Genomic DNA, 27,466 nt, shown 5'->3' with positions numbered 1-27,466 from the left:
GACTCCCTTCAGGTGATATAGTGATTTTTCACAGAGATGTTGACTTTAAACTGCTTTTTAATGGCAAATTTAAACGTGAGACCATTTTGTCACTGAAATGAGCATTAGAAATGAAAAAACAAGATGGAAAACCTCCTGGAGCATATTATAAATATTAGCCTAAAATATTTATCTATATATTGTCTAAGATGTTTTTGTTACCATAGTAATCTATACCAAACACAAGGGGAGCCCCTCTAGTGTTGGACACAGTGGCTTGCTGATAAATACACATTTGTGTTATTAAAAGGAAAACAAAGAGGACAGTTCAGGTCCATTTTTTGATTTCAAAAAAGCTAAAATAGGTGTGGGTAATATGGACAGCTTTAATGTGGGGCTAATTATCATATTCAATATCTGAATGTTTTTTTTCCTGAATTCCTGAAAAAAAATCGTGTTAACATTTCTTGTAAAAAAATAATAGACATTCTCAAGAATGTTAAATCTAACTTATCATTCAGATGTGCAACTGCAGACCACTATCTCTCCATGTGAAGAGTTGTTTTGCAAGATGATTATATAAATATACAGTAAACAAGAAGACTTACTTTAATACAAAGTTAACTCCAGTTAATATTTAACAGTAATCATCAAGACTACACCAGGTACATATTATAACCAAGAAGAAACTATTAGAACTCATGACTTTTTTTATCTTAGAAATAATTCTAATCAATACATGTGGCCCAGACCACCTCTGAATGTGGTCTGAGTGATCAGATCTCAAATGCGTCCTCGATGCATCTTGGGTGCGTTCACACCAGTGCTTAGAGCTGTCCACTTGGGATCGGATCACCCAAGACAGATGTTAATGCCAGGTCTGAACAGGTCCTTGATGTTCAACTGTGATCACAAGCTGTGATTATTGTGAGAATTGTCTGACCTTGTAATCGTGTACGATCCTCTCAGCGAAAGCCTTGTCCAGCATCTTTCTGTACCACTCCTGAAGTCTCTTGGGCTTGGGTATCTTCTGGTCGGGAGGGTGGCAGTGGAAAATGTAGTCGTCGCCTTCACTGGGTGGGCAGGCCCAGATGTGACCCATCACATACCTGACCAGGATGCAAATTATCAGCCAATTACCACTTGCAGGAACAATACATTATTAATACAGTTGTATTAACTGAAAAAAATGTACAATACTACACAGAGTAAAGTTACTCTTCACCCACCCCAGTTTCTTCACATACTCCAGGTAGCCTATTAAGATCTCATGATACACTGCAGTCCTTAGCAAACGTGGTCTGAAGAAGTGAATACTGTCAAGGTATGATATGTAAACCCGTCTGCAAGGCAAATATAAGAGAGAGATATATCAAGAGAAATGTACACACAAAACCAAACTCAACTGAGAGGTAATAGATTCATTTGTGTTATTTTCACTGTAGTTTTACCTGGTATTTGGAAAGGGGCACTCTGACCCGTACTCCTGGACGTGCATGCCAAAGAAACAAACGTCCACCCCATCTATTTCCTCAAATGCAAAAAGTGCTTTGGTTCTGTAAGGGAAGCTCTCCATCATCTCGCCTGACTCTACAAACCTGTGGAAACATAGAAGCACGCCTAAAGTTACAAACGGAGCATGAACCTTTAAATTTTAAGTCAGTAGGCCACTCATTTTCATTTGGGTCCTAGACTCAGGTGGGCCTCTTAATCAGTTTGCAGTAATAGGAACACTTTCATATGGAGATTTATATTTATACTTCATATGGACTCTTGTGCTGTAATTGACATCAACTTTAGGAGAACAGGCCGAGCAAGGTGCTTTTTCACTGTATTTACATTCCTCGAGTTGCAGATGGTCACCATACTAGAGCCCTCTTAGGTTTTCACTTTAAAACAGCATTTTAGAACGAAAACAATCTCCATCTAGACAACTGTTTTAGCTCTGTATCAGTAATGCTCAAGCCAGTGTAAACAGGACGTCGATTGTCTACTCTGCAGTTCATTAGTTGGCAGTTATTGCGTTAAAATGCTGATTTTATCTGTGCAACAGCTGCTAGAAAAGACAACAAGGTCAGTAACGCTTGTAATCCATTATCCATGTTGCGTTCACCACTGGTAGTCGAGGCTGATAAGACCCAAATAGGCAGCGAACATGACTGTCAACGTCATTGTTTCCAAAGATCTCCGTTTTTGCCCGTCCAGACTAAAATGCAACCCTGGAGTTTTCAAACTAAGTCAGGGGCCAGCAGCATTTCCGTAGCAAAAGAGATGCATTTCTAAACTAAAATGTAGTAGTATGGCTGTAGCCTTGGGAGGTGGTCAGTATTTAACACATTAAATTCCATCAATTAACATGGCTGGGGCATCCTGGTGACCTTGAGGTTTAAGATGCTGATTATATAATTGTATCCTTAGTCCAGCTGAAGACGTTTGTTCCATGTCATCCCTTCTCTCTCCCCTTTTCAGTCACCTCCAAAACCCTAGAGAGACACACTGTATCAGTGTGTCAGAACCTTACCTAGACTTCATGCCAGGCTTAACCTCCACAGTTTTGTCAGAGCTGGCTACCACTCGCACGAACACCTCACCAGCCTCTGGGTGGTTCTGCCTTTTCAAGTACTTATTCACTCTGTCCTCAATGTATGTCCCCAACCTTGTAGTCTGCAACCCTTTACAAGCACAAACACATATCAGATGAATTATTAAACATCAAACCTTTTCCAAAATGAAACAAAGGAAAATGAAATGAAATGTAACAGTTGTTTTACTTTTACATGTAACTTACGTTTGGCTGAAAACTTGTTTTCCTTTCTTGTTTTACCAGACTTCTTCAGACAATTGTCACAGATAAAGCTAGAAGAGAAAACATCAGAATGTTCTTTAGTATCATCATACTTTAACAATAAAAAATTCCTGCAAATAAGAATTCTGTTAAGGTCAGTCATGGACGATATGTGCTTAACTGACTGGATAGTTGCCCAGCAGCCATAGTGAGACTTACCCTGATGGCCAGATGACTTCATAATGCAGGGCGCAGATCTGATGCATCTTTCGTCCACAGTCTTTACATTCAACAAACCTGCAAGGATAAACATTTGCTTTTTCTGTGCTTTCCTTATAAAAAACAGTGAAGAAGCAGCATCACTGCTGTCACAAAAATAAGACTCAAACTGAAACTAATGTCCAGACAGTACTCACGGTTCAGGGTCCAACATGTCATTTTTCTTCTTTTCAAACTGATCTTTTAATATCATGCTGCATGAAAAGACATAAAGAGAGAACCAAGTTCATGCTGGCTCTTGTGATTAAAATTCCTTTCCACAGAATAAGTCTAGAGACACAACAGCCTGATAATCTCTCAAGATGATCACCAGGTAGCTCTCAGCCACCCAGGCCTGGTAACTTACGTCTGTGGCTGTGCCGGGTCGTCCCCCAGGGTCACACTGTTGCCCTGGATCTCGTTGAAGCACTTCTCACAGAAGTGATACCTGTCGGCAATAAGGCCATATTTGGGTGAACTGCAGCCAGCACACACAGTAGCAGCACAGGCAAACCGGCGTACAGGTGGTAGAATGTAGAGTGAACGGAGCACGCGGCAACAACCGAGGACGGCGCATGGGCGGTGGACAGACGGTAGGACACACACACACACACACACACACAGGCAGAGGTACATGTTAGTCACGGATGAAATGGTCATGATCCAGCCACTCTCATTCAAAGTGGAATAGAAATGGGGTACACATGCTTAAAATGCTATGTTAATGATGGTAACAAACGAATGTTTGACAACACCAACTAACTGCATGCGGGAATATGAAAACAATAAAAACAAAACTACATTCATGTACAAGATCAGCAACATGCATTAGTAGCTGGTGAATGAAATGACATGGTCATGCCAGAGAAGATAGGATGAGTGGTTATACATATACAAATGTGCATATCTTTTAGGGAAACAGACTAAATTTGTTTTTATTGACATAAAGGGTATTGTGGCTGTAATATTTTAGGGACTGAGACCAAGATTTGGGCAAATGGTAAAACCTTGCTTAGACCTTCTTAAACATAATGAGGAATCATAAATTCTCATGCACACAGACGTTTTGTTGGAAGTCTTGAAAACTAAGTTGGTAAACCTCACAGCATTTAGCAGCATGTGTCTGCAATAACTGAATGGTGCTGTATTGGAATGATATTAGGGTGCAGTAGCACTTTCGGCACAGCAGGGGGAGCTTTGGTGCTGGTTCTGGGGCACAACAGATGTGTGAGGACAACACCAAACCCAATCATGCACATTCTGCTGGGCCACAACATAAAAGTCTCAGTGGTGTCTGTGACACCCCTGTAAAGGAAAGATCATGTGAATAAAGTCCTTACAACTTTGTGGACAGGTGTGTGTGAGGTGGTATCTCCAACCATGTTTTATCTTTGAGGATGCAGCAGCACACCTTCTCTTTACTACCCCTCCCTCACATTTTTAGCCACCTCTACCCTCTAGCAGAGGCAGCATGCACTTTTACCTGTTCTGGTAGCTGTAGTAGGTGCCATCCCTGGAAATGGTACACAACTGTTTGCCATAGCAACACAGCGTCTGGGGTGAGAACTCGTACTGTGGAAACACCAGATAAACATTTACAAACCTTGTCATTTCCACAATCAGGTTGCACTCAAAGCCAAATACAGTTAAAGATAATGTGAACTGACAAGATAAATGTAGTAAAAAGCGCATTATAAACAACAGTTCTGTGCCTCAGTGTTTTTAAAGAACAGTTTTTCTGCTCAGTTCCCATCCTGTACTCTCTCACCTTCCTGCCGCAGCAGTAGCCCAGGCCCTGCATGACGGGGTCTATCTCTGCTTCGAACACTTCTGCCAGTTTGGTGCAGTACTTGTAGACGCGGGATGTTTTGCGGTTGTACAGCCACGCGTTGTTGAACATGAGCCACACATCATCCACATACTGCCACGGCTCCTGGTACTGACCTGTATCCAGCTTACGCTTGATAGTGGATAAGTCAATAGGATTCTTCACAATGTCAAAGTAGTCCTGTAGAGCGGGAGAGACATTTGCAGGAAATTAGTTAATTGTCATTACCAGTGTTTTCTCTTTGTCTTGAAAAACTGAAATAAAGGTATCTGTGTATGTAATGTTGGACACTCACAGGGATGCCCAGTAGCATGGGGTCTACAGGTTGTCTGAACGGCAGTGACTCTGGGTCTTGCCTGTAGAGGGCCTCAAGTGTCGGCATCAGGGCTTGTCTCAGCTCCTCTGGCTTGAAAACTGAACAGACAATAATAATGTCATAAGAAACCGTACACAAACAGCATACTAGTGTCTGCAAAAACAAGATTTTAATTCAAAGTTAACTGTGTAAATGCAATGTGACTAGCTCTACCAAACTACACACTGATGAATGCATCAGGAAAAAATGCTACTACGGGATACATGTATACTGGGGTGTAAGGAGACAGTCAGACCTAAGTTGGCACAAGCATACAATTTTACTCCTGATTAATTGAGCTATTTTTTTTCTAATTGTTGTATCTGAAAATATGCCACAATTTCCTGTTACTCAGTCAGTATATACTGATGAGATCTATGTTCTTACTTTTTTTGCGGTTCTGAGTGGTGGAGGTGGTTGATGTGCTGTTGGCACTGCTGTCCTCCTCCTCTTTGGGTTCTGTCTTCATCTCCGGCTTCTTCTCCTCAGTTTCCATTGGTTCCTGCTTTGGCTCTGCTGCATCTGGCTCCTCTTTCTTCACCAGTGAGGGTTTGGTTTCATCATCCTGCTACATGAACAAAACCATGGTTAACCAGCTATACAATGGTGCTGAGTCAGGAAACCATCAAGTATTTAATATGTTTACTTGAAAGTGTCACACTTTCCTATTGCAGAGTGAGATGCAGAGTGGTTGGTTGTGGTGAACAGAATTTGCAATAGTAACCAGGGGTTCTGACAGCAAATGTACCCTTGTACAACTATGTGCATACCTCCATTTTTACACCAGTCTGCTTCTTCCCAGAGTTGCTGTCATCTTCTTCATCTTTTACTTCAGGTTTGGTTTCAGTGCCGCTCATGTCAGGCAGGGCCTGCTGGGAGCTCAGCTCAGCCACAGAGCCTGGGGTGGGCACTCTGTTATCTATACTGGCTGCTGCCTGGGACAACTTAAAGGAGAGGAAGCAGAGGACATTCTAATCACAATACTGATCATTTATAAATACAGTAGTGCTCACTTTAATACTGGGGATCACTGGCGATCCATTAAGAATGACCTCTGAACAAATTACAGACACATTTCTCTTTAACATTACTTAAAAAATGTTTGGTCAAAAGACCCTGTCTGATTCAACAGAGGGTGGCAAAGGTGTAAATGGCTCACCGGTGTACTGGGGTGCTGTGCCTGCACCGAGGTGGGCTGCTGCATCTGGCTGGGGGGTTCAGTTTGGGGCTGCAGGGGTGTGTGCGGCTGGGATGGGTCAGGGGGTGTGCCCATGGCTGAGGGGGGACCAGGGAGGCTACTAGGTATGTGGGTTGGGGTGGAGGAGGGCCCCCCTGTGGAGGCAGGGGTGGAGGGCTGCTGTGGCACCTGGGTGTGTGCAGGAGCATGGTGTTGCTGCAGCTGCTGCTGCTGCTGCTGCTGAGGCTGCTGCTGCTGCTGCTGAGGCTGCAGGCTGGCAGAGGCATTGGGTGGAGGGGTGGCACCCAGGCTGGGCTGGGCTACAGGGCCACAGGGCAGCTGGGGGCCAAGGGAGCCCAGTGCATTCAAAGGGAGGTTAGAGTTCTGTGGCTGCTGGAACAAAGAGGGATGCAGAGTTAGCACACCAAAGCACACCCTTCATACAGCAGCCCACATGATGACAACACAAGGAGCACTCAACACACTGGGAGCTTACAAAACTTCTCACCTGTGTGACAGCAGCCTGTGTCATAGGCTGGCCCATGCCTACATTCACATTCATTGCTCCACCTGCAGGAAATTGTCCCTGTGGCAGGAACTGGCCCTGGTTGGCTGGCTGAGCAACCATGTTATTCGCATGACCACCCATCATTCCTTGAGTCTGAGGCATCCTTGACGGGGACATGCCCATCTGGAAAACAGAGAAGAGATGAAACAGACAAATTATTACAACAGTAGTCATCTAGTACCTGCCAGGTAAACTAAATTAAGTGAATGGAATTCTGCATACATGCTTACTACTACTACTACTACTACTACTACTACTACTACTACTACTACTACAACAGTCTACTAAAGGCCTATGTTGTTATTTACAAATAAACAGTATGCTCAATCAAACCTAGATCTAAAAACTAGGGATGAACATTTAATGGCTTTAAGTGAGGCCTTAGGCTTTATTAAGGTTACATATAAAATGACTCTTTGGCAGCTATGTGGCTGAGTGTAAACAGATCTGGACCTATGTCAACTACTGGCAGCACATGTCATATTGCTGCTTTAGTGTCATAATGATAACAGAGTAACAAATGAATGATCTATCAAAGACAGTGGGCAATCTCACAGTCAAGAGAAGTTAAAAAAAAAAGACAAAGAATGACAGAAAAGTGGAGTAAGGAACCAAACAACCAGGGACAAGACAAACATGTTGACAAAAACTGAAAAATGCTTTCAAGAGGAGCAAGTTTAAGAAAGAAACTGTGAGGCTCAGAGAAATTACAGATTAAAAGACAGAAAAAAAAGAAAACAGGCAAACACAGGAGAGAGGTCGAACCTGTGGGACGGAGCTCATGTTCATCTGCTGTGGATGGTTCATGGGGGAGGGAGCACGAGCTCCCATGGGTGCCTGAGACATCTGCGCATTCTGCATTGCCATTGGATTAAATTGATTGATTCCTGTGGGAACAGATACACACACAATTATATACCTGTTTATTATTCTTGGGAGTTGTTGTAATTCAATATTCCATGTCCTACTGGGTTGACAGAGGGACCGGAGCAGCTTACTTAAACATCAGAGTTCTGACAAATGGATTTGTTAACGGCTTAAACAATCAGGCATGCACAGGAAACAACATTTAAAAGTCAAGTACACTATGAATGTATATCTAGGGACATATGATGTGCTTTTTCAGGAAAATGATTGCTAAGAAAGCAAAGACTGAAGACATACCTTGGGGCACCTGCATACGGTTCATTATCTGATTTGGCATGTTGGGCATAGGCACAGGTCCATCTATAAGAGGACAGGATACTCAGTTACACACATATTTTTTGAAAAGCATCCTTCTACTTATAATATAGGATTAATTTTATCATCCAAGAACTGTCAACCAGAGTGAAAGAAGTTGAGCTACTCACTGGGAGGTCGGACAGCCTGTCCTGGGCCCATGGCGTTGGGCTGACCCATACCAGGCTGCTGAGGTCCAGCTGTGCCCACCATGCCAGGCTGTTTCTGGAGCCGTGAGCGCCTCTTCTCCTCCAGTTCCTTCTGGATCTTGTAAATTTTTTCGGCCAGGAAGTGGTAATACTCATCCTAGTGAGAGGATGAGAGGGAACAAAAGACAAACAAAACATTTTAAAAAGAATAATGACTTTGTCTCTTAGTCTCTGGTTCTGATTAAGATTCTCTGCTGTGACAAGAAAAAGGCCTCACTCATAATGATGTGAAGTGTGTATTATATTAGTTACCCTGCTGTTAGCTGACTCATACATGTCACCCTCAACCTTGCGTGCATATGCCACCAGGTTCTCCATTCGTCGGTCCTTCAGTGCTGCAGGGTCTGGGGTGGGGAATATGGCTTGTACTCTGAAGAAAGACAGCAGACAACAAAAAATGCAAAACTCAACAACAACCTGGTGCACCAAGTTTCATTCTATGTGCATATGACAGTATGAGTATATTTGAGTATTTATAATACATTGGCTTTATTGTTGAACTTACAGTTTGTGCACCAGGTGGGTGCGCAGGTCCTGAGTGACGTGTTCATGCCAGGCCTTCCTCACCCCCGAAGCAGAGAGAGGGGTGGCAGTGGGCAGGTTTCCCATGCCTCCTGCTACTGACCCATCTGGCATCAGCTGACTGTAGGGCAGAGAAAGAAACTATTACTGATGTTCAAAATACTGATTATTGATAATTCTACAAAAAGTTTGCTAAATAACACAGTTGGGATATAATTTGTCATTTGCATTGTTGTAAAAATTGTACATACATTGATACAAAAAAATTCAGCTCATGGATTATCATTTGTCAACAGGAAATGCACAAATGACTACAGCAAATCAGAAGTTGTAGGACTCATTATCCAACTAATTTACAGTCTAGGAATTAAATTACATCTACATCCTATAAGATTATGTCATTATTTATAAGATGACAGCCTGTAGAAGTACACATTTCTTGCAAAGGGCATGCAAACTACAGGCTGCAAAGAACTGGCTTTGTGTACATATTGAGGATGAGAACGCTCACTTGTTGAGTGTGGAGGCTAGAGAGGAGTCAGAGTGCATGCCAGTCTGGTCTGAGGAGGGGACGCCCATGCCTCCTGCCATCTGGTTCATCTGATTAGTGCCTGTAAACATCATTCACAAGGGTTTACGAATGTAACATTTGTTATCACTTACACACAATCCTCTAAAATGCCACTCAAGTCCAATCTATCACATACCTAGTGGGTTCATATTTCGCAGCTGCTGGTGCTGGGGACCCTGGGGGTTTTGCTGGGCTGAACCCTGTCCCTGGACCTGAGCAGGGGACTGGTTCCCATAGGGCAGGCCCAGGGCAGCATAAGCCCTCTGCATGGAGCTGGGGTCGATGTGCGTGGCAGCACTGTTGATGGCTGTAGCGCTAGGCTGGCCAGGTCCAACTGTGCTGATGGCGTTCTGCAGGCCAGCCCCAGGGGAACTTAGCATGGCTGGAGGGAGAAGTCCAGAAAATGAATAAGGGACTTGGAAAATTAAGTAAAGTATTTAATGAATACCCTGTAATGGCAGAGGAGCAGCTGCTGACTCTGATATCACAACTTCTAAATATCAAAACGTATATGTATGTAAATAATTAAACACAAATAATTAGCATAGGTAAACTGCCATCTTATCAGGATTTTTTAAATTACTTTGTTTTTAACTTGAAGAATAACTAGCTATAATAATAGCTGTAATAACTGTTTTCTGTGTAAAGAAAAAAAAAAACATCCTCTTGAGCCTCCATCTAAAGCCCCTGCCACTGCTCCCTGCTGTGTTGATTGCTGACAGGAAGCACGCTGCCTCTGTGGGGGATTTAAACCTGTCATAGAGCCTTTTAACCAATCAGAGAGCATGCAGTCCCAAGACCCTGCCCCCACTGATAGCAGAGCCACAGCGCCCCTCCCCTGGGTGTCACATTACAGGCCCAGCCTTTCTAGAGGAATCCTCTGGCTGTTCAAGCTCTCACAGTCAGCGAGCCAGCACTGAGCTGTGGCGCGGAAACACAACCTGCAGGTGGCACTACTTCATACTTCACACATGCCTAGTTGAGCAGTTTACAAGGTTTTAAAGTTACTTTCTACTAATATGACCACAAGGATATTTAAGCGCCCAACAGGAATTTTATATTATGGTTCTATGTTCACTTTAAATGTATCCCATCCCATGTACATTTTCATATGGATTCAAAAATGAATGAGGCAAGTGAAGAGGAGCTGCTGAAGTCACTCACGCTGCTGGTTCCTCTTGTCACTAGCATTCTTCAAAGGCAGGCAGACAGGACAGTCGTGCCGCGTACAGTTCTTCCAGTGGGAGATGATCTGTCTGGATGATGCACAGTGAGCCACTGGAGAAAAATAACAGAGAGACAAGATGTACAAGGTAAGAATTATGAAAAAACATTGAATTCATAAATCACCACAGTGAACACGAGTCAAATTGTTGACTTAACAAAGAAAGATTTGGGCTATGAAATGGTTAGATAACGTGATCAAACCTGATCAAATCCAATCACTGTGTCAAGTTAAAATATAGCAGAGTGGAAAAAAAAGCTGCAACTGCAAGAGTACAATGTGCAAACAGCAATGCAAAACCAATTAATCTACACATTGTAAAACCATAAACACATCCTAGCATTTACTTTAAGAGTTTAAAGAAATATCGCAGTTCAAAGTTCATAAACCTTGAGTAAGCTCCTTACTACCCACAGCTGTCAGAGGGAAACATGACAAACATTTAAAAAGAGGTTAAATGTATGTTTGCTGATGTTGTCAGTCACTGTAGCATTTGGGGCTTAGCAAGTCAAGGGTGTGGAGTGGCTCAATTCGAGCAATAAAACGCAGGAGCTAACGAGAGCTTACTGTTTTACATTGTGTATAACAACTTAAGTAGTTGAACAGTACAGAATCTAACTGTTATTTAAAAACAGTGGTTAAATATAATCAAGAGGCATATATATATATATATATATATATATATATATATATATATATATATATTTATTATTATTATTATTATTATTATTTTTTTTTTTTTAAATCAGTGCTGTTTAATCATAACTCCCCTTAAACTGCCTGTATTGCTGGTCAATAACCAAGCAATTTGGTTGTTTACTGTTATATAGGGATGCAAATTTCATGGGAATTCCTGAATCATTTGCAACCACATACAGATCAATAAACTATTTTGCTAAGGACAATATTGGTAAGGAGCTGAAGACAACAGCTGCTTATTGCAGTTCGGCTAACCTCAAACCTACAACACCTCATCAGCACCTCTTACTGTGTTGTTCGTGTGGTATGTGAAGCAACTGGCCCTGTGCCACAGGCTCTGATTACAGCTGCTCGCAACATGCACCCTGCAGTTACCCCATCTGTATGGAAATTCAAACTAATCCCATTGATCAAATTCTTGATTAATGGATCAAAGATTAACCAGGAACATCACAGTTCAGAGGACAGTTAGCATATTAGTACAGTTAACACCTTGTGGTCACAAGCAAGAGACAGCCAGTCAGAAATATGGATCCAACTTAGATTTGTCCCAGTGCTCTGAAAACTCTGAAATCACTTTCACTCACCCTGGCAGGACTTGCCAGCCTGGCAGTGGGTCATGTGGTTGAGGACGTTCTTCATGGTGCGGCAGTGGGGCAGAGTGCAGGCCCTCACCTCCCCATTGGCCTGCTCCCGCCGCTGGCACTTATGTGCATGGAGCAGCAGGACCAGCTGCTGCTGAATGAGTTTGCGCTTCTCAGGGTCGGCCGTTGGGCCTGCTGACACGCCTCCAGCCCCAGCGACCATGCCCACCGACGCTACTTGCTGCTGCATCTGAGACTGCAAAGGAGTGCCAGTACACACACAGGTGAGGGACAGATCAGAATAGAGACAGACTTTCCTGGGTTTAGACTTTTATGTTTTCAGTAAAAGCAAAATAATAGGACCAATAAATACAACGAACCAGAATAACCTTTTCTAACTAAAGTTAGAACTTAGGAAGCATCACAAACTAAAAAGGAGGCAAGACAGGGGAGATAAAAACTCAGTGAAATGAAAGAAAATGTGAATGAATCTACTAAGAATAAGAGTGAACAGGTAAACAAGGAAATCTACTGTATAAAATCAATTTCCTCTTCCTCAAACAGATTTGCATAGCACTGGGGTCTGTTTACTCTGTGCCTTGAAAGAATCTCATTTTGTACTCAACAGTTAGCATGAATGTTTAACAATATCAGAGTGGACAGCCTTTAACAATTATGTTGCCCTTAATGCAACTTTCATTTTTGGTTTTGCTTCGAAGCGAGGAAGCAATGTACATAAATGGTCGCAGCAACAAGCTGTATGCTGACGGTGTGAGTAGGGGGTGGGGTGAGGGGTTAGTCAAGGTTACTACCTTGCCATATAACAACAATCAGTAAACTTCTCAGGTAAACGTCGGCAAACATTACCACAGTATTTGTTGCGGCATGGAGAAGCCACCATCCACATTTACATGCACACAATAATGCAATCCATATTAATGAAGCAACACATATAACTATTTAAATAAGAGTATTTCCATAATCTGGTTATTGGTTATAATTCTGAGCATATGTATACACTTATATTCCCATGGCAATCTTACAGGGCTGTTTATAGTTCTTGTCTTTTATCATTGAGCCAATTGGTATTATAAATAAGGCGACACTACAAAATGTTTTTACATTGTTTAATTCTCAGGTGTATTCTGACAATCATAGACCAGCCCTATGAAGAAATTGCGGTAGTAATCCCATAGTGCTGTTCTCAGGTTATTTTCTTATGGATGTCATTTTAGTTTGGTGACAATTAGGGCTAGACAAGGGCAAGATTAGGTTGGTGAGAGGTTCTAAATGTCACTTTTTCAGTTAATTGCCCAACCCCAGTGTCAATTAATTTTAATCTCTGCCAGGATGAAAATTATCACATGAATTAAATCATTAACCTTATACCCCATCCACACCACATGTGCTTCTGCATTTTTAGTTGCCTGTATTCTATTCCTCTGACAAAACAGTTACACTTTTTTCAACGTTTTTGGCTGAACCGCAACAGCAGGACCAGCCCTGTAATCTGGAATGTCCCTGACTGACTGAGTGAGTGATCATATTTCCAAAGATGGGTCAGCTAAATGCCACGTCACTAAGTTGGAGTTTCTGGTACAAGCAGGTTCGATTAGAGGGGTGTTTACAATCTGCAGTGTTGCCAACTTAGCGCACTGTCACTAGAGACTTTTTTCAAACAAATTGGGTATTAACCTGGTGCATGACTGGACCATAAATGGATGCCAACCAGGGGCTTAGGGCTACACCTCTTGTTAAGGACAGTCCATCAAGACACTCTGCAGGGAAGTGGAGGTGTTTGGTGATTTGTCAAACGACGTCGTGGTTATAAAAACAGGATTTGACCATATGCAATCCAGCCATATACTAGGTTTTGACCAAGTCTTAATTTCAATACAGCTGTGCACACAGACCATGCAAATTTTTTACTTGCACTTCAAGTCTATTTCCTTAAAGTTATGTCCTTAACTTGAGCACGCAGATGTGCAGCTGCTGCTATTTTCACTATGTAGCCAGTATAGACAAAGTTAAGTATTAAGTTTGGACAATAACTAGAATAAATCTTACTGACATAACAACAGCACAAGGATAAAAGCAAAATACAACACTTTACACTACTAATAGAAAACAAAGGGCCCTGTGTGGCAGCATGTCATTGTTTCTTTAAGACTTCTCTGGCAACACTCCTCATCAAAGTGTAAGGCCAAGAGCAAAGCTAGTATGCATACTTCAGTGGCTGCAGACTGTGTCCTCATGTTTGGAGAGGACACGGTAAGTGAAGCATCAGATGAAGCATAAAAACAAGTCCAACCAAAAAAAGAACATGCACGACATTAGTGTGTATTGTACAGCAGCAGTATATTTACAGTACCAATGCCCCTGAGTACATTTATGTTTTTGTCATACATTTTATCCCTGCCAGGCGCAAGACACTGATATTGTGGATACAAATACAACAAAATACAGAATACATATTCCCCTGGCTAACCTAAAGCAAACAGAAGCTGCAACAAATATCCTCAATTTTTTAAGATATGAGTGACACTCACCATGTTTGGCACACTTCCAGCTCCCTTCAGTTCAGCAGGGAATTGGGGCAGGTTGTTTGAAAGGGCTGTCTTGTTCTGGAGTTGTTGGGCGTTGACCCCTGCCGCCCCCATCTGCTGCACTCCAGCCTGACCGTACTGCTGGCCAAATGGAGCCCCTGACATCCCCATCTATAGTGAGTGGACAGGACAGAGGGTGGTCAGAGGTTTATCATGAAACATACCATCACAGCAAATAATTCTTTTTACTTCTGCACTGAGAGTCTGTAACTTTCCAAATGCACCCAAGGCTGAACCTGCGAGCTGAAACGAACCATGTCACACAACTCTCTACCCCTATAGTATGATTTATTCCCCAATTTTTTTTTGTTTATCTTGATCAGCGTGATCTGGTGCCTCAATTTCAGATTTTCAGATTCAAGCAAAAAGTGAGGGACTGCTGTCAAAAACTTGAAAAGTGGGGCACCCCCAACGGTCAAGGTTAAAAACTGTTGTGGAACTGCTGTGCAACTGCCTCTAAGTGCCCCGAACAACCAATGCTATAACTTCACTCAGTCAGCAACAGGCTTTTCTGAGTATAGGACTTACTCTGCTGTTGAGGTCCAGCGGGGAAAAAAAAAAAAAAAAAAAAAAGCATAAGCATTTGCTCCAATATCCCTTGAAACTGAACTGATCACTAAAAGTAAACAAATTAACAAATTGTTATCAAAAATCAAAAGAAGTATATCCTTTTCATTTTATTATTTGCATCAGAAAGGGAATAGTTAGCTTTCCTGCTCCAAAAGACATTTATTCCCATCTCTTGCAGCCCTCAGCTTCATCTGTCTGCTGCGTCTGCCTGCCTTTCTCCACAGCAGCCAAAGCAGCAGCCTGCTTTGCTTCATGGAGGTCCCTGACTGCCAGCAGTGCACAGGCAGACAGAGCAAGCCCAGCCCCGGAGAGAGAGAAACAGGAGGAGACGCACAGAAAGAAAGACCAGCTTGCTCAACAGCTGAGCAGAGCACTGCACTGCTGCCTGCCCCTCCCCCTCTGCTGCACAGAAACACACAGATGCTTGCCTGCTGCCTGCCTCCCATTCACACAGCCTCATCCCACTCTCACTCACGGGTTCTCTCGCTTGATGATCTGCACTTATTACGGAGTGTCACCAGGCTAGAGGACAGCACTGTCTCACGAGAAGCCTCTAGTGTGTCCCCCTCCTCTTGGCATGTCCTCTTTTCTGCTCTTCTGTTCCACCCTCTCTACCCTGCCACCCACGGCTCAAAAACAGCACACAAACCAGCTCCTCTAAACATGATTTACAGCTCCATTATCAAACACCAGAGGCCCAGAGAGAGACGGCATATGCCAGAGAGGGCGAGAGAGAGAGCGAGAGAGAGGAACTAAGATTACCACCTTGCGGTTGTATGACTCCACCAACCAGTTGCAGTAAATATGGTCACAATCTCCCCTTCTGTTCCTGAATTACAGTGCTGAATAACGGCCAGAAACATGTTTATACAGAACATTACGTCACAGTGAAATTGACTTTTGACCGTTTATTTATAAAATGTCATCACCTCATCATTTTATCATTTCACATTTGTGTTAAATTGTGTCTTAATTAGCATATGAATTCTCAAGTAAAGTAAAGTAAAGTAAAACATGCTTTGCGAGGTCATGGTGAACTTGAACTTTGACCACCACATTCTGATCAGTTCATCCTTAAGTCTAAGTGAATGCCTGTGGAAGACATAATGAAATTCCCTCTAGGCATCCCTGATATATTGCGTTCACGCTCCCAAGAACCTGATCAGTTCATCTTTGAGTCTGAGTGAACGTTTGTACATAATTTGAAGAAATTCTCTGAAGCGTTACTGAGATATCGTGTTGAAGAGAATGGGACGGATGGACAGACATACAACCCAAAAACATGATGCATCCAGTCACAGCTGTCGCCAGCACGGAGGCATAAGGAGGAGAACACATTTGAAACCCCCCAAAATATCAAGGCCTGTTGTTCACTTGTGCGTCATTTCCATCTTAGTCCAGAACAGTACCAGTCCCATCTGATGATCAAGTCATGATGACTGAATTAATTTATATTATTAATTTACCTCTAGTTTCACGAGCATTTTAAAACCTAAGATCTACACTTGCCTTACAGACAACAAGAAATACCTTACATGAGCAGTGTGGAAACCTTTTCAGGGTTTCTGCCAGCAAAGTTGTCAGGTTTGACAGCTGGACTTATACACTGGGACATGTCCCCAGGGCTCTAGAATACACGTGGAGGAAGCACACTCTCAATGACAGGCACACTGAGAGGGCCGATAAAGAGGCAGACAGGGACGGTAAAACCTTAATGGATTTTTTTACCAAATCGGTGGCCCACAGGGATTTGTCCAAGTATTCCTGGTGGCCATTTGGACTACTACTGTTCTCATATGGCTTTACAGAGGACAGGTTGCTCTGCTCTCCGTCAACTCAAGACTGAGGAGTCGATGAAGCATTTTAGCCAGTAGTTGTCACCGGCAAACCATTATATCTTGGTTTCCAACCAAGCCGTCCCAAATTCCCTGCTGCTTAGTCCTGCGAGTGAGGTCGACTTGGGCTCATTGGGCTATTGGACTTGGAATACACTATGGAAACCCTGCTTTTCAATGCTCACATTGACCAAGAGGTTTATACAGGAGATTACTATTTATGAAATATACTCATAAAAACTCTTTGCTGACAAAAGGGTTCAAAGCATCTAACTGACTCTAGCACACACTGAGTAAGGTGCAATTTTTAACTAGATGATCCAGATGAATGTGGACCTGGCTGGAGTCACTGCAAGTCACCTGGTGTGATCTTTTACTTTCACAGTCTGTGCTGTGTAATGTTTTGCTGCGACATGGCAGTATTGTATTTGTAGTTCAAAAGGCTGGGCACTTTTAAGTTAAAAAAAATAATAATAGTAAAAGTAATCTTTAATAATTAAAATGTTCACTTGTTCCATTCAAAGTGATCTTAACAGTGAAGTCATGATTCCTCCTCGTGCTACAGATTAAAACTCATAATCAAATAGACCATTCCATCCCTAGCACATCCCCAGTTCTTATCTTGGCTGATATGGACAGAGACAAAAACATGGAACAAGATCTAATTAGTAACACTACTAGTAATCCAAGGCCTTAGCCTGCAAGTTATCAACAGATCAAGCAATTTAGCATTCCTCTGTGACATAAGAGACGGTGAAGCCAGTCACATTTGTCCTGCTCTGAATGGAAAGGCCAACACATCATTCTCATACATGTCAGCGACAGGTTTCTGTGATGGCAGCTGGGCATTGTAAACGTGAAATGTAAATCGTCATTTTATCCTCAAACCACATGTTACACATACACACAACTCAAAACCAGGGTTAAATCTGTGCCTTCCTCTCTGCCCGTCTCCTGGTGTCAAGGGCATTTGTTTCGTTATTGCATGAAATATGAAACAACTCATCTTTACACACAAAACAATTAAATTTTGTACCATAATTTAAGAAAATATGGTCAGACAAAAAGTTTTATGTGTCTGCATGGGAAAGGAGGGAGGGAGGGGCTTGTTTCATGTGGCAACGTCTGTTGAAATGATGTTAGTGAGAGCTAGCACGCTGGTTTAGCCTTGGTTTCCTGTCAAACCACAAAGACCCGAGACACTCAGAGACCAGGGGAAACATTTTCTCACGATGAGCACTTCAAAGTCTGCGAAAATAAAGACATTTACGTCGAAATACAACCTGCGGCACATCATGGAAATTATTCTTGATTCACAAACATACACGATAATAGTTTCACTGCATAGAGGCGCCACGACACAACTGCAGCTCATTTCTTTTATATTGTTTGTACTCATTTTCAGATTAGTGAGGCATAGGAATGCAGTAATAAACACATCAGCATTGATCTGCTATGAAACTCTCTGTTGGGCCAAGTTAGACCCAGAGATTGATGCACTTGACTGCAGATTTAAGCCCCTCAACTGATTGTCTGCTTCCTCCAGCAGACCCAGGAAGAGCAACAGATCAATACATGGTGAGGGGAGAAAACTGATGACAAGCCAGCAATAGGGCTAGGCGATAAAAATAATATACTACATATACTTATCTAGGTAAAAAAAAAAAAAAAAAAATTAGAAACTCTGAAATACTGTCCATAAGGTACATTGCTTGACAACAACAGCCCTTTACATTGGCAGTCCATTAGTAAAGCACTGCACATTTCCCAAAAAAATGCACAATGGGTTTGGTAACGTTTGCTAAACTCGTCATTTGCTATTGTTTTGATGTCAAAAGTAAAATAAAGAAAACAAGCTCTTCTATCTTCGGATGTACAGTGGTTAGTATTTTATGTGCTCAAAAAAATGGCTGGCGAGCTTTCATACTTTGTGCCCTTCTTGTGCTTTGCTGTGCAAACAACTGCTCACTTGTGTCACTAATCAAGCAGAGTTCAGAACCTCACCTTATTCATGTTTCCAGCTTGCTGAGCATTCAACGGATTGTGTGCACCCAACTGTGGCCCTCCTTGGGTGAGTGTCTCTGCCAGCACGCTGCCTCCAACACCAGGTCCAGCACCCACTTGTGCCCCCTGCATACCTTGGCCCTGGTACTGCATGCCAGGCCCAGGTCTCCCCCGACCTGCTGGTCCTAGGGCCCCATTCATCACCTGTCCTGCCTGGCCCATGACCCCGTGACCCTGCCCACTGTTCAACATGGCTTGGTTGAAGCCCATGCCTGTGCTTCCATTGCCCTGTGCAGCTGCAGCACCTCCTTTCTGGGCCTGGGGAGACTGATGATTGGGGGAGCCCTGCCCCAGTGGACTTTTACCAAGCACAGCGCCTAGCTGGCTTCCCACCATTCCTCCCTGCTGGGGGCTGGCAGAGTTGAGGCCACCTCCCAAGATGGTGGAACTTCCTGGCCGCAGAAGCTCAGACAGCTGCTTGTGTTTGGCAGCTGCATCAGGAACAAGGGAGTTGAGACCAGGACCCCCTCCACCTGGGCCACCGTTAGAGGACATTCCCATTCCCAAGTCTCCATTGGGAATGAGCTCATCTGGAAGGTCATTTTCCAGGTCAAACAGAGACACGAGATCTAAAAAAAAAAAAAAAGAAAAAAAAAAGAGAGACAGGGAAATAAGAATTAGCCATCATCACTGATACATATCCTTTAAACAGTAACAAACTACACAGAACAAGCTGCTAACCACCAAGCACTGAGAGACTAGGGCATTTGTTTTATTTGTTACAATTAGATTTATCAGTTAACAACGTAATAATAGTCACACAGACCTGAGCCAGCATCAGACTTTACAGAAAAGTTCATTTGCGAGTTATTACTCATTTCAAATCCAGTTTTTTTTTTTTAAGGATCAGTTAAATTCAAGGAATTAATTAAATTTTTGTCATTTACTTTTTTATGGACTTAGGGCAAGTGACTCATCGCTCAGGAAGAACCCACTCATTCACAAGCTGACAAGCATATGTGTTACCATTGTTACCAATCATGCATAATTACATAGGTCAGTTTTACAGAATGCTTCTTTGACAGGTCCCATGATCAGTAGAAGGATTTAGTTGTACTTTAGCTTCTGAAATTACACACAAATTAACCACACTGTGCAGGCAAACGCACTAAAGTCTGTTTGAACTGAATGAGACAGAAAACATCCCAAATTTCCAAATGCACGTACTGTTTTCATCATTTTAGTGATGAATCAAACCCATCTATCAACCACAAAAATGCTCTGACTTTGTGATGGTGATTCCAAAGTAAACTAGGCCTGATCACCATATGAAAATAGAGATAAGCATATGTCTTCTTTTTACAAAACTGTACATGGTCGTCCAACCAGGTGGATAAATCAGATGCTATTAGATAACTTCTGATATATTGTATCTGCATTCACGTCTGCCGATAAATGAAGAGAAACTGAAGTACAGAAAACCTAAATGTTTTGAAACTGTTACCATTCTATAGTTTACCCACCACAGAGGAGTGGTGAGTTTATTTTGTCACCGTAAATGTCCTGCCCACCACATTTCTTTGTCCAAATTGTTAAACAAACAAATTTAAGGAAAATTAATCAAAAATGTTTATTTTTGTTAGGAGTTTCAAAGTAAAATTAATATCAGATGACGTATCATTATTGGTATCAGCTTAAAAAGTCCCATAGCAAGTTTTTTTTTCCAGTAAATTCACGACAATCCACTGCTAGGGTGGATAATCCTATGCACAGCTATGTTTAAAAAGATCAATTCATTTATTGATAATGAAGCAAATAAAATTTAATTATAATGTTGAGAGGTGTCATCTCTTAACTTCCTTTAGCTTGGCTAGAGTTCTACCCACTCTGGCAGTGAAATCAGACCTGAACTGAACACATCAGTTCAGGTCTGAACAATATACTGAACAATATGCAAAATAAAACTTTAAAACTAAAATCATATGTAGAAGACAGCAATGTGACTTTTTAGTGTGCATTTGAGAAAACACTAACAGTAGCACACATCACACATCAGAATGTAAACTCTTCTTGAATGGGCAAATTGGCTTTTTTCTTATTCTACACACAGTACAGTCAGAGTGAACAAGCAAAGTATCTTATAATAACCTGAGTTGTTAAGGTGTAATGTACATGTGCACGCATGGAAAAACACTAAAGCAGTTCAGTCCTCCTGTAGCTCTAAAGTAGTACTGAGGACTAGAAAAACGTGTACAGGAAAAGCTTTTGCCCTGTAGTTTAGAGCACTCTTGTGGCTTTGCAGAAAAAGTGAACATGAACACTGAACAATAATAGACCATTAATGAATGTTACAATCCAAATCATGTGTAATGCGCCAAGGTCTTTTATGTGCAGGTGCAAGTCTGCCTCTGTTTGTCAGCCAGTTAAGATTTTACCAGCACAATAGCCACACCCCCACACACGCCCAGCTCAGTGTCTGAAGCCACTGGGTTTTTATGGCTGGAGAGAAATCCATCCCTCTTTCTCAATGAAATATGGGGGCAATTATTATGAGCTTAAATATTACAGCCATAGGCTTTAAATGAAATACGTGAGCCGTTAGTGCTTAAGGTTAAAGCAACAAGTCTCAGAGTAGAGCAAGAGGCATGGATGGTGCATAGTAGCGGGCAAGCACCTGTGCCTTGCCTGAGGCCCATTCAGCAACAAGATTGAGCCCACATACATTTCAGAGGGAGAGGATACACAGCCAAAAACCTATCTGAAGGTGACAAAGTGCCTTCAGCATTGCGATTCCTTTCAAAAAGCTGAGAGTATGATTTGAAGTTGCTCATTATACAGCAAAGATGTGATGAGCGTACCCAGCAGCAATCATATGCCAAGTAGTGACAACAGAAGCATCCACTAACCAGAGAACCCCAACACATCTCTCACTTTTCTCACCTGAAGAGGACATTGCTGCTGCCAGTTGTGATTCGCCCAAAGCAGCAACGTGAAACTGTTCAATTAGACTCTTCAGTCTGGGAGATAATAAGAAGCTATGCAGCTGGCTGTTGCCGCCACACTAGAGTCACAGAGAGATGGGATGGATGAAGAGATGGAAAGAAGCTGCTCCCTCACTCTCTTTCAGTAAAGACGGAACAAAGTCACCCAGCAAACATCGCAGCGCTAAAGGGAAATTAGATTTATCAAGAATCAGACTAAAAATATGGACAAAGTAGCTAAGTGTGCAGCTTCTTGTGAGAAATGTAAGCACAATGAAAACACACACAAAAGAAGGTATTCATACAGGTATTCACGTTACTACTACCAGGGGACCACGCGTCACTCTCTGTCACAGTCCTTAACCACAAGAACACTTGAGACAAACCCAAAGGCTACAAAGCTGGATAACGGCCACCAGAAATTTAGGGCCTCAGTGAAACTCAGAATAAATTTTTAAAAATTATCCTAGATTAGAAGTGTTTCCTTCATGCATATTGTCATGTTGCCATTGCATAACTAAATGATGGCTACTTACTTACTTCCAGAGTTTTGCCATGTGTATCATAATTGAAAGATATGATCATTTAATTTGATTCAATGACAAAGCTTGAATTTCATCTTTTTTTGCCATCTCTTTAGGCAGCTTGATATGCATCCAAACTTCAGACTTCTGAGACATTTATTAAGTCAAGAAAAACTATTTCTGTTTTATAATTTCTCATCATACATAACTCTCATGACTGGTAGGACTTAATAGGTTGAGACTGCATCAAAACCAGGTTAGATCTGCTCATCCATCCCTTAACTAGCCTTTTTCACATGCAAAAATTGTACTCTTAAAATACAATCCAGAGTGGACAAATCTGAAAATGCAAAAAGGGAAGGAAATATAATGTATGCCTTCATATACATGCTGCTATGTATCACAAAACACTGGTATTGTCATTTTATGAATTTGTAGTTCTAGTGTAGGGTTAGGGTTAGGGTGTAGATGGCTTTAATGTTTTAGTACAGCTATGTTGTCTCGGATAACATTTATGAGCCACAATCAAATTTTATAACTTTTTCTGCCAACAACAACTACATTATATATTCAAAATACATGATCTTCAGTGGAGTGTTAATTGTCTGAGACTAGGTGAACAGAACTGTGTCTTCCCACTCTTTACTAGACAATGGCTGTAAAGCAAAGTCTGTTGCATGCCAACCAAAGAATGTGGAGGAAAACAATATCTTGCTCTTTTTTCACCGTTTTGTTGTGAGTGTGGATTGAAGACTTTTCTAAGCCTGGTGTTAACTGAATTCCACTTTCTATTTTCAGATTTAAGCTTATTTGAAGAGTACAATCTTAAATTTCAAAATGATCTGCCAAGTGTAGACGTGCAGCTTGTATGAAATGTTTTTTTTCAGAGGTTAAAAAACAATGTATAGATGAGGCACCTTAGAATTAGGAACATGTCAAAGATTACCTTACTTTTTTTAAAATCAGACTGATATAATTAGCACAGGAAATTGAAGAAAACGTAATGTCAGTAAAAGCAGTACATTTGTAAAACCTTTTGTATGGTGATTTATAAGAAACGTGATAACTTCAAGATGTGCAAAATTAGCGGCACGCTACACTTGTAAAGCTGGGGCTGCGGTCATTTGCTGCACTGTGCTTCTGAAAACCAGAGCCACTCTGAGAAATAACAAAAAAACCAAATATGAGCAATCGACAACACAATCTCAGAAGGCGAGAAAGCATTTTTATTCAGATTTCGCAGAAATACACAAAAAAGTAAACGAGGGCGACAGGGCGGGACTGTTTGGGTTGGCTGATTGGCGTCCAGGGCCGCAAACACTTCTCATCATCTCTATCATTTCCACCTCAGCTGAGACATTAGCCAGCAGATCCAGCGAATCTTGTGCCAACGCTGTACCATGCTGGTGAAAGGCATTTAACGGAGACATTTTAATGACTGACCGCATTTGAACATGTGCTAATGCTCATGTAGCTGAATAATGCTCAGCCTGCGGTTAGTGATCGTACACACAGGCCAGACAGAGGAGGAGGACAACCCCCCGCTAGGTGAGCAATAGCACTGAAGAATGGCTGCCTGTTTCTCACCTCTGGCGCTGACACGCCCACTCAGCCATACAAATGAAAACAAGCCTGACACTTGCCTGTGGCCACAGGGGCAAACACATACTGACATGAGACCAGAGAACCATAAAAAACTGACACACATTAACATGAACATCAAAGACTAGCCGCTAATCTGTGCCTGTGAGCGACAGCTCGTGTGTACTGGGTTGGATGTGGCAAACAGAGATGTCTTCGGTATCTGTCCAACAACCAGTAATGGAAAGACTTAACCATAAATATGTGATAATACTACTTTGCAACACATCTGTGAAAACAAATAATTGCCATAATGATTTGAATCTTGGCAACTGGACTTTTTGGATTTTATCATCACTTACTTCTTAATGTTTAGACTTGAACTGAATTGAAATTGAATTTATTGTGTTGAAATATTTTACTTTGAAAACCATTCATCTAAATCGTCTGAAGTCGTCTTTTTGAAAATGTAATTGGTCAATTTCAAGTTGTGTTATTTCAAAAACATTACTTCCAATACATCTGTTTTTTAGGGTTCAAGTTGTATAACTCAGATCTGAACATCAGGGGTACCCAGCATAAGCAATCACACCTGGTTGAAGTGTGCCTTCAGACTAAAGCACTGTGGGGAAGGAATACGCCAACAACAACCATGTGCGATCTGAAATCAATGTTTAAAAATTCACCTGTATTAACTGTGTTTTGAAAATTTTAATTTTTAATTCAAAGAAACCAAGTCATTTAGAAAGTAAAAGAACAACTCACAGGAGAAATGTGAGGAGTTACACTTTATTGGTTTGGTTGCTTACAGAGCGTTTACTACAGAGAGTATTTATAACATTTCACTAATCATTCATTGTTGAACATTCAAATGATCAAACATTCAACCAACAATTAGTAAACCATTTAATGGTTAGGATTAGAAATCTCAACTAATAACCTGTTGAAATGTTAGAAATACTCTGTAAATGACTATTAAAAAAAAGTGTTAGGCTACAAACTATGAGTACTTCACAGATCTGCCTCCCAATTTTCTCAGAATTAGGGCTTTTTCATCTCAAGAAAAAAAAAAAACTTATCCTCCCATCTGCAGCCTGGCACTTAAAATCTTCTCTGTGGACTTAAGATCCTGAGCCGCATCCAGGACTTCAAAGAGAGCAGGTCTACAAGAGACACTGTGCAATGTCATACTGAATACGTGTGTATGTGTGTGTGTGTGTCAACAGAGAGAGAAAGGGCTTCTGGCAGCAGTGGGGGAGGAAGCCCGTGTCAGGCTGCTTTATTGCCCAGCGAAAGGTCCTGTCACCCCTCTGAAAGGATGCGCTACCTTGGCTCAAGACCGAGTTCTGTCAAGACAGCTAGATAATGTAGCCATCCACAGACAAGACGACAGACCAAACAAAGAAACTTCTCAGCTGTTTCCAAATGGCAGACAGATGTTTCCAGTCTCCACTACAACTTAAATTAAGCAACTGTGCTCTTTATGTATTCTCTGAAGATGAGAGTTAAGAGGTGGCTGCAGTGGTGCAATCCCAAAAATTACTTCACTGAAATGAGACGGTCCGTTCTTTTTCGATGCCTGGCGCCAGCGACTGCACAACAAATACCAGCAAAGCTATGTTGAGTGCACAGTGAGTATACTATATACACACATGCATTACTAGGATGTGCCAATAATATTGCTGAATGGCTCCCTAACTGGACTGTTAAGATGTTAAAAATACAAGCAGTACTTTTACTTCATGCTTTTAAAAAATTGTTAAACTGATGCCAAGCAGTTTCTACACCACTGTTTTTCAGCCTTTGTAGGGAAAACAAAAATATTACGGTTAGTACGGCTGAACAATATGCACAAAAAAAAAAAAAAAAAAAAAAAAAAAAAAAATCATGTTGTAATTATTTTGGCACATACAGCAAATGCAATGAGTCACAATTTCAGTAATAATGTTTTTACTGGAAAAAATATAAAAATGATGATAGTGTGATTTTTGTTGGGGCTTGTACCAAACAAGCATGTTCCCCTAGTCTAGAGAATATGATTTGAGAAGTTTCATTCTGCTGACTGCCATGAAATTAATCACTAAAAAGTTGACTGATCATCTTGTTTTTTTTGTTTTTTTTTTAAATGCAGAAATGCTAACTTGTTTCCCAGTGTCAATTTCTCTAATGTCTCAGATTTTTTTTTTCTTTTCTGTTATGTCAGATAAAAGCATGAGTATCTTTGAGTTTTAGACTGCTGGTAAAACAACAAAATCTATGACTCCAGAAAATGTAAAGGACATTTTTAATATTTTCTGATATTGTATGGATTAATAAAAAAAACTAAAATATGCATTCATAGCTGTGGCACATGTCAAACAACAGACTTCAGGGGGGAAAAAATTAATACTTTATCTGGATCTGCCCAAAAATTGACCAAGTTCTTCCCTGTCCAATACCCCAGCCCTCCACCAAATTCAGTGCAAATTGGTCCAATACCTTTTGTGTAATCCTGCTATCAAATACACAGGCATGGATGAAAATATAACCTCCTTGGCGGAGGTAATATTTAGCAGATTAATCAATATTGAAAATAATAGCTGCAGCATTACTCTTAAGACAATATCTTGCCATTTTGTCTTGCCTGCTAACATCACACACACTGACAGCTCGTGCTGAGACGCGGCCACTCAACACCTTTCCCCACTTTCCTCTGAGAGATACGTTAAAGCCTCCTTCTCATGTAGACCCACTGTGATTGCAGAGTCAACTCGTCATGTAGCATCTGCAGTTTTCCCCTCTCCAAAGCCCATTGTAAAATAGGTTCATACATGATATGAACCTAGACTAGATAGATGCCAAAAGTTCCGCTCAAGTTTAAGGAAGTCACTAAGTAGTTTCCAGGTAATGCCAGCCGTGTAGCCCTGGTGCCAAGTTGATCAAATTATTGTTATTCACATAAAATTAATTTGGAGCGCCGATCAGATGGGTAGCAGTACCAAATCATTGGTGTTTGCCAATAAATCATTTTTTTGTGAGGTACAAACTAGTTAGTTCTCAACTTCAATCCAGTGGTTAGGAATGCCACAGCAAATTTATAGAAGTGAAAGGGGTTTATATTAGAGCTAAAGTCTTCCCTTAATGCACCTGTTACATGCCAAAGGGGACTGGCTTCATTCTGGACAATCAGAATAGATGATAACTAGAATAAATGATGTCCACTACACATTGTCTCTTGGACTGGGGATCTATAAGACCCTATATGGAAGAATACATCAGTTAACAGTAAAATTCAGCTCATCATGCCAGACAACCCTGCGAATGCCTAGACTTCTATGTCAACCACAAACCACATACACCAATCAAAGCTTGAACAACGCTGGGGCACGTCTGCTGAACACATAT

The 27,466-nt window shown here is 41.5% G+C and overlaps 1 protein-coding gene across 6 annotated transcripts in view; it reads right to left on the bottom strand.

Moving 5' to 3' along the window:
- Positions 1 to 27,466, bottom strand: part of crebbpb (CREB binding protein b) — a 34,100-nt gene that overhangs the window by 4,647 nt on the left and 1,987 nt on the right. Inside the window, exons 2-27 of one of the 6 annotated variants that reach the window (XM_071473641.1) lie at positions 18,997 to 19,625; positions 14,531 to 14,698; positions 11,985 to 12,237; positions 10,638 to 10,751; positions 9,610 to 9,855; positions 9,414 to 9,513; positions 8,886 to 9,023; positions 8,633 to 8,750; positions 8,303 to 8,477; positions 8,115 to 8,177; positions 7,716 to 7,837; positions 6,891 to 7,073; positions 6,365 to 6,775; positions 5,976 to 6,149; positions 5,593 to 5,773; positions 5,146 to 5,264; positions 4,791 to 5,030; positions 4,506 to 4,594; positions 3,390 to 3,500; positions 3,181 to 3,237; positions 2,984 to 3,061; positions 2,768 to 2,835; positions 2,501 to 2,651; positions 1,431 to 1,577; positions 1,209 to 1,322; positions 923 to 1,088 (exon numbers count right to left, since the gene is read on the bottom strand). In XM_071473641.1, coding sequence (XP_071329742.1) covers positions 923 to 1,088; positions 1,209 to 1,322; positions 1,431 to 1,577; positions 2,501 to 2,651; positions 2,768 to 2,835; positions 2,984 to 3,061; positions 3,181 to 3,237; positions 3,390 to 3,500; positions 4,506 to 4,594; positions 4,791 to 5,030; positions 5,146 to 5,264; positions 5,593 to 5,773; positions 5,976 to 6,149; positions 6,365 to 6,775; positions 6,891 to 7,073; positions 7,716 to 7,837; positions 8,115 to 8,177; positions 8,303 to 8,477; positions 8,633 to 8,750; positions 8,886 to 9,023; positions 9,414 to 9,513; positions 9,610 to 9,855; positions 10,638 to 10,751; positions 11,985 to 12,237; positions 14,531 to 14,698; positions 18,997 to 19,625 — 4,415 coding nt within the window. The remainder of the gene's footprint in view (positions 1 to 922; positions 1,089 to 1,208; positions 1,323 to 1,430; positions 1,578 to 2,500; positions 2,652 to 2,767; positions 2,836 to 2,983; positions 3,062 to 3,180; positions 3,238 to 3,389; positions 3,501 to 4,505; positions 4,595 to 4,790; positions 5,031 to 5,145; positions 5,265 to 5,592; positions 5,774 to 5,975; positions 6,150 to 6,364; positions 6,776 to 6,890; positions 7,074 to 7,715; positions 7,838 to 8,114; positions 8,178 to 8,302; positions 8,478 to 8,632; positions 8,751 to 8,885; positions 9,024 to 9,413; positions 9,514 to 9,609; positions 9,856 to 10,637; positions 10,752 to 11,984; positions 12,238 to 14,530; positions 14,699 to 18,996; positions 19,626 to 27,466) is intronic. The other 5 variants (XM_071473644.1, XM_071473643.1, XM_071473646.1 and 2 more) reach the window with 5 other exon arrangements.

The sequence above is a fragment of the Trachinotus anak genome, unplaced genomic scaffold, assembly GCF_046630095.1.
Source record: "Trachinotus anak isolate AG129_WGS33_773 ecotype Australia unplaced genomic scaffold, CSIRO_AGI_Tana_v1 ptg000003l, whole genome shotgun sequence".
Taxonomy (NCBI): domain Eukaryota; kingdom Metazoa; phylum Chordata; class Actinopteri; order Carangiformes; family Carangidae; genus Trachinotus; species Trachinotus anak.
The sequence above is the reverse complement of the archived record's forward strand: the minus strand, read 5'-3'. Positions and strand labels throughout refer to the sequence as shown.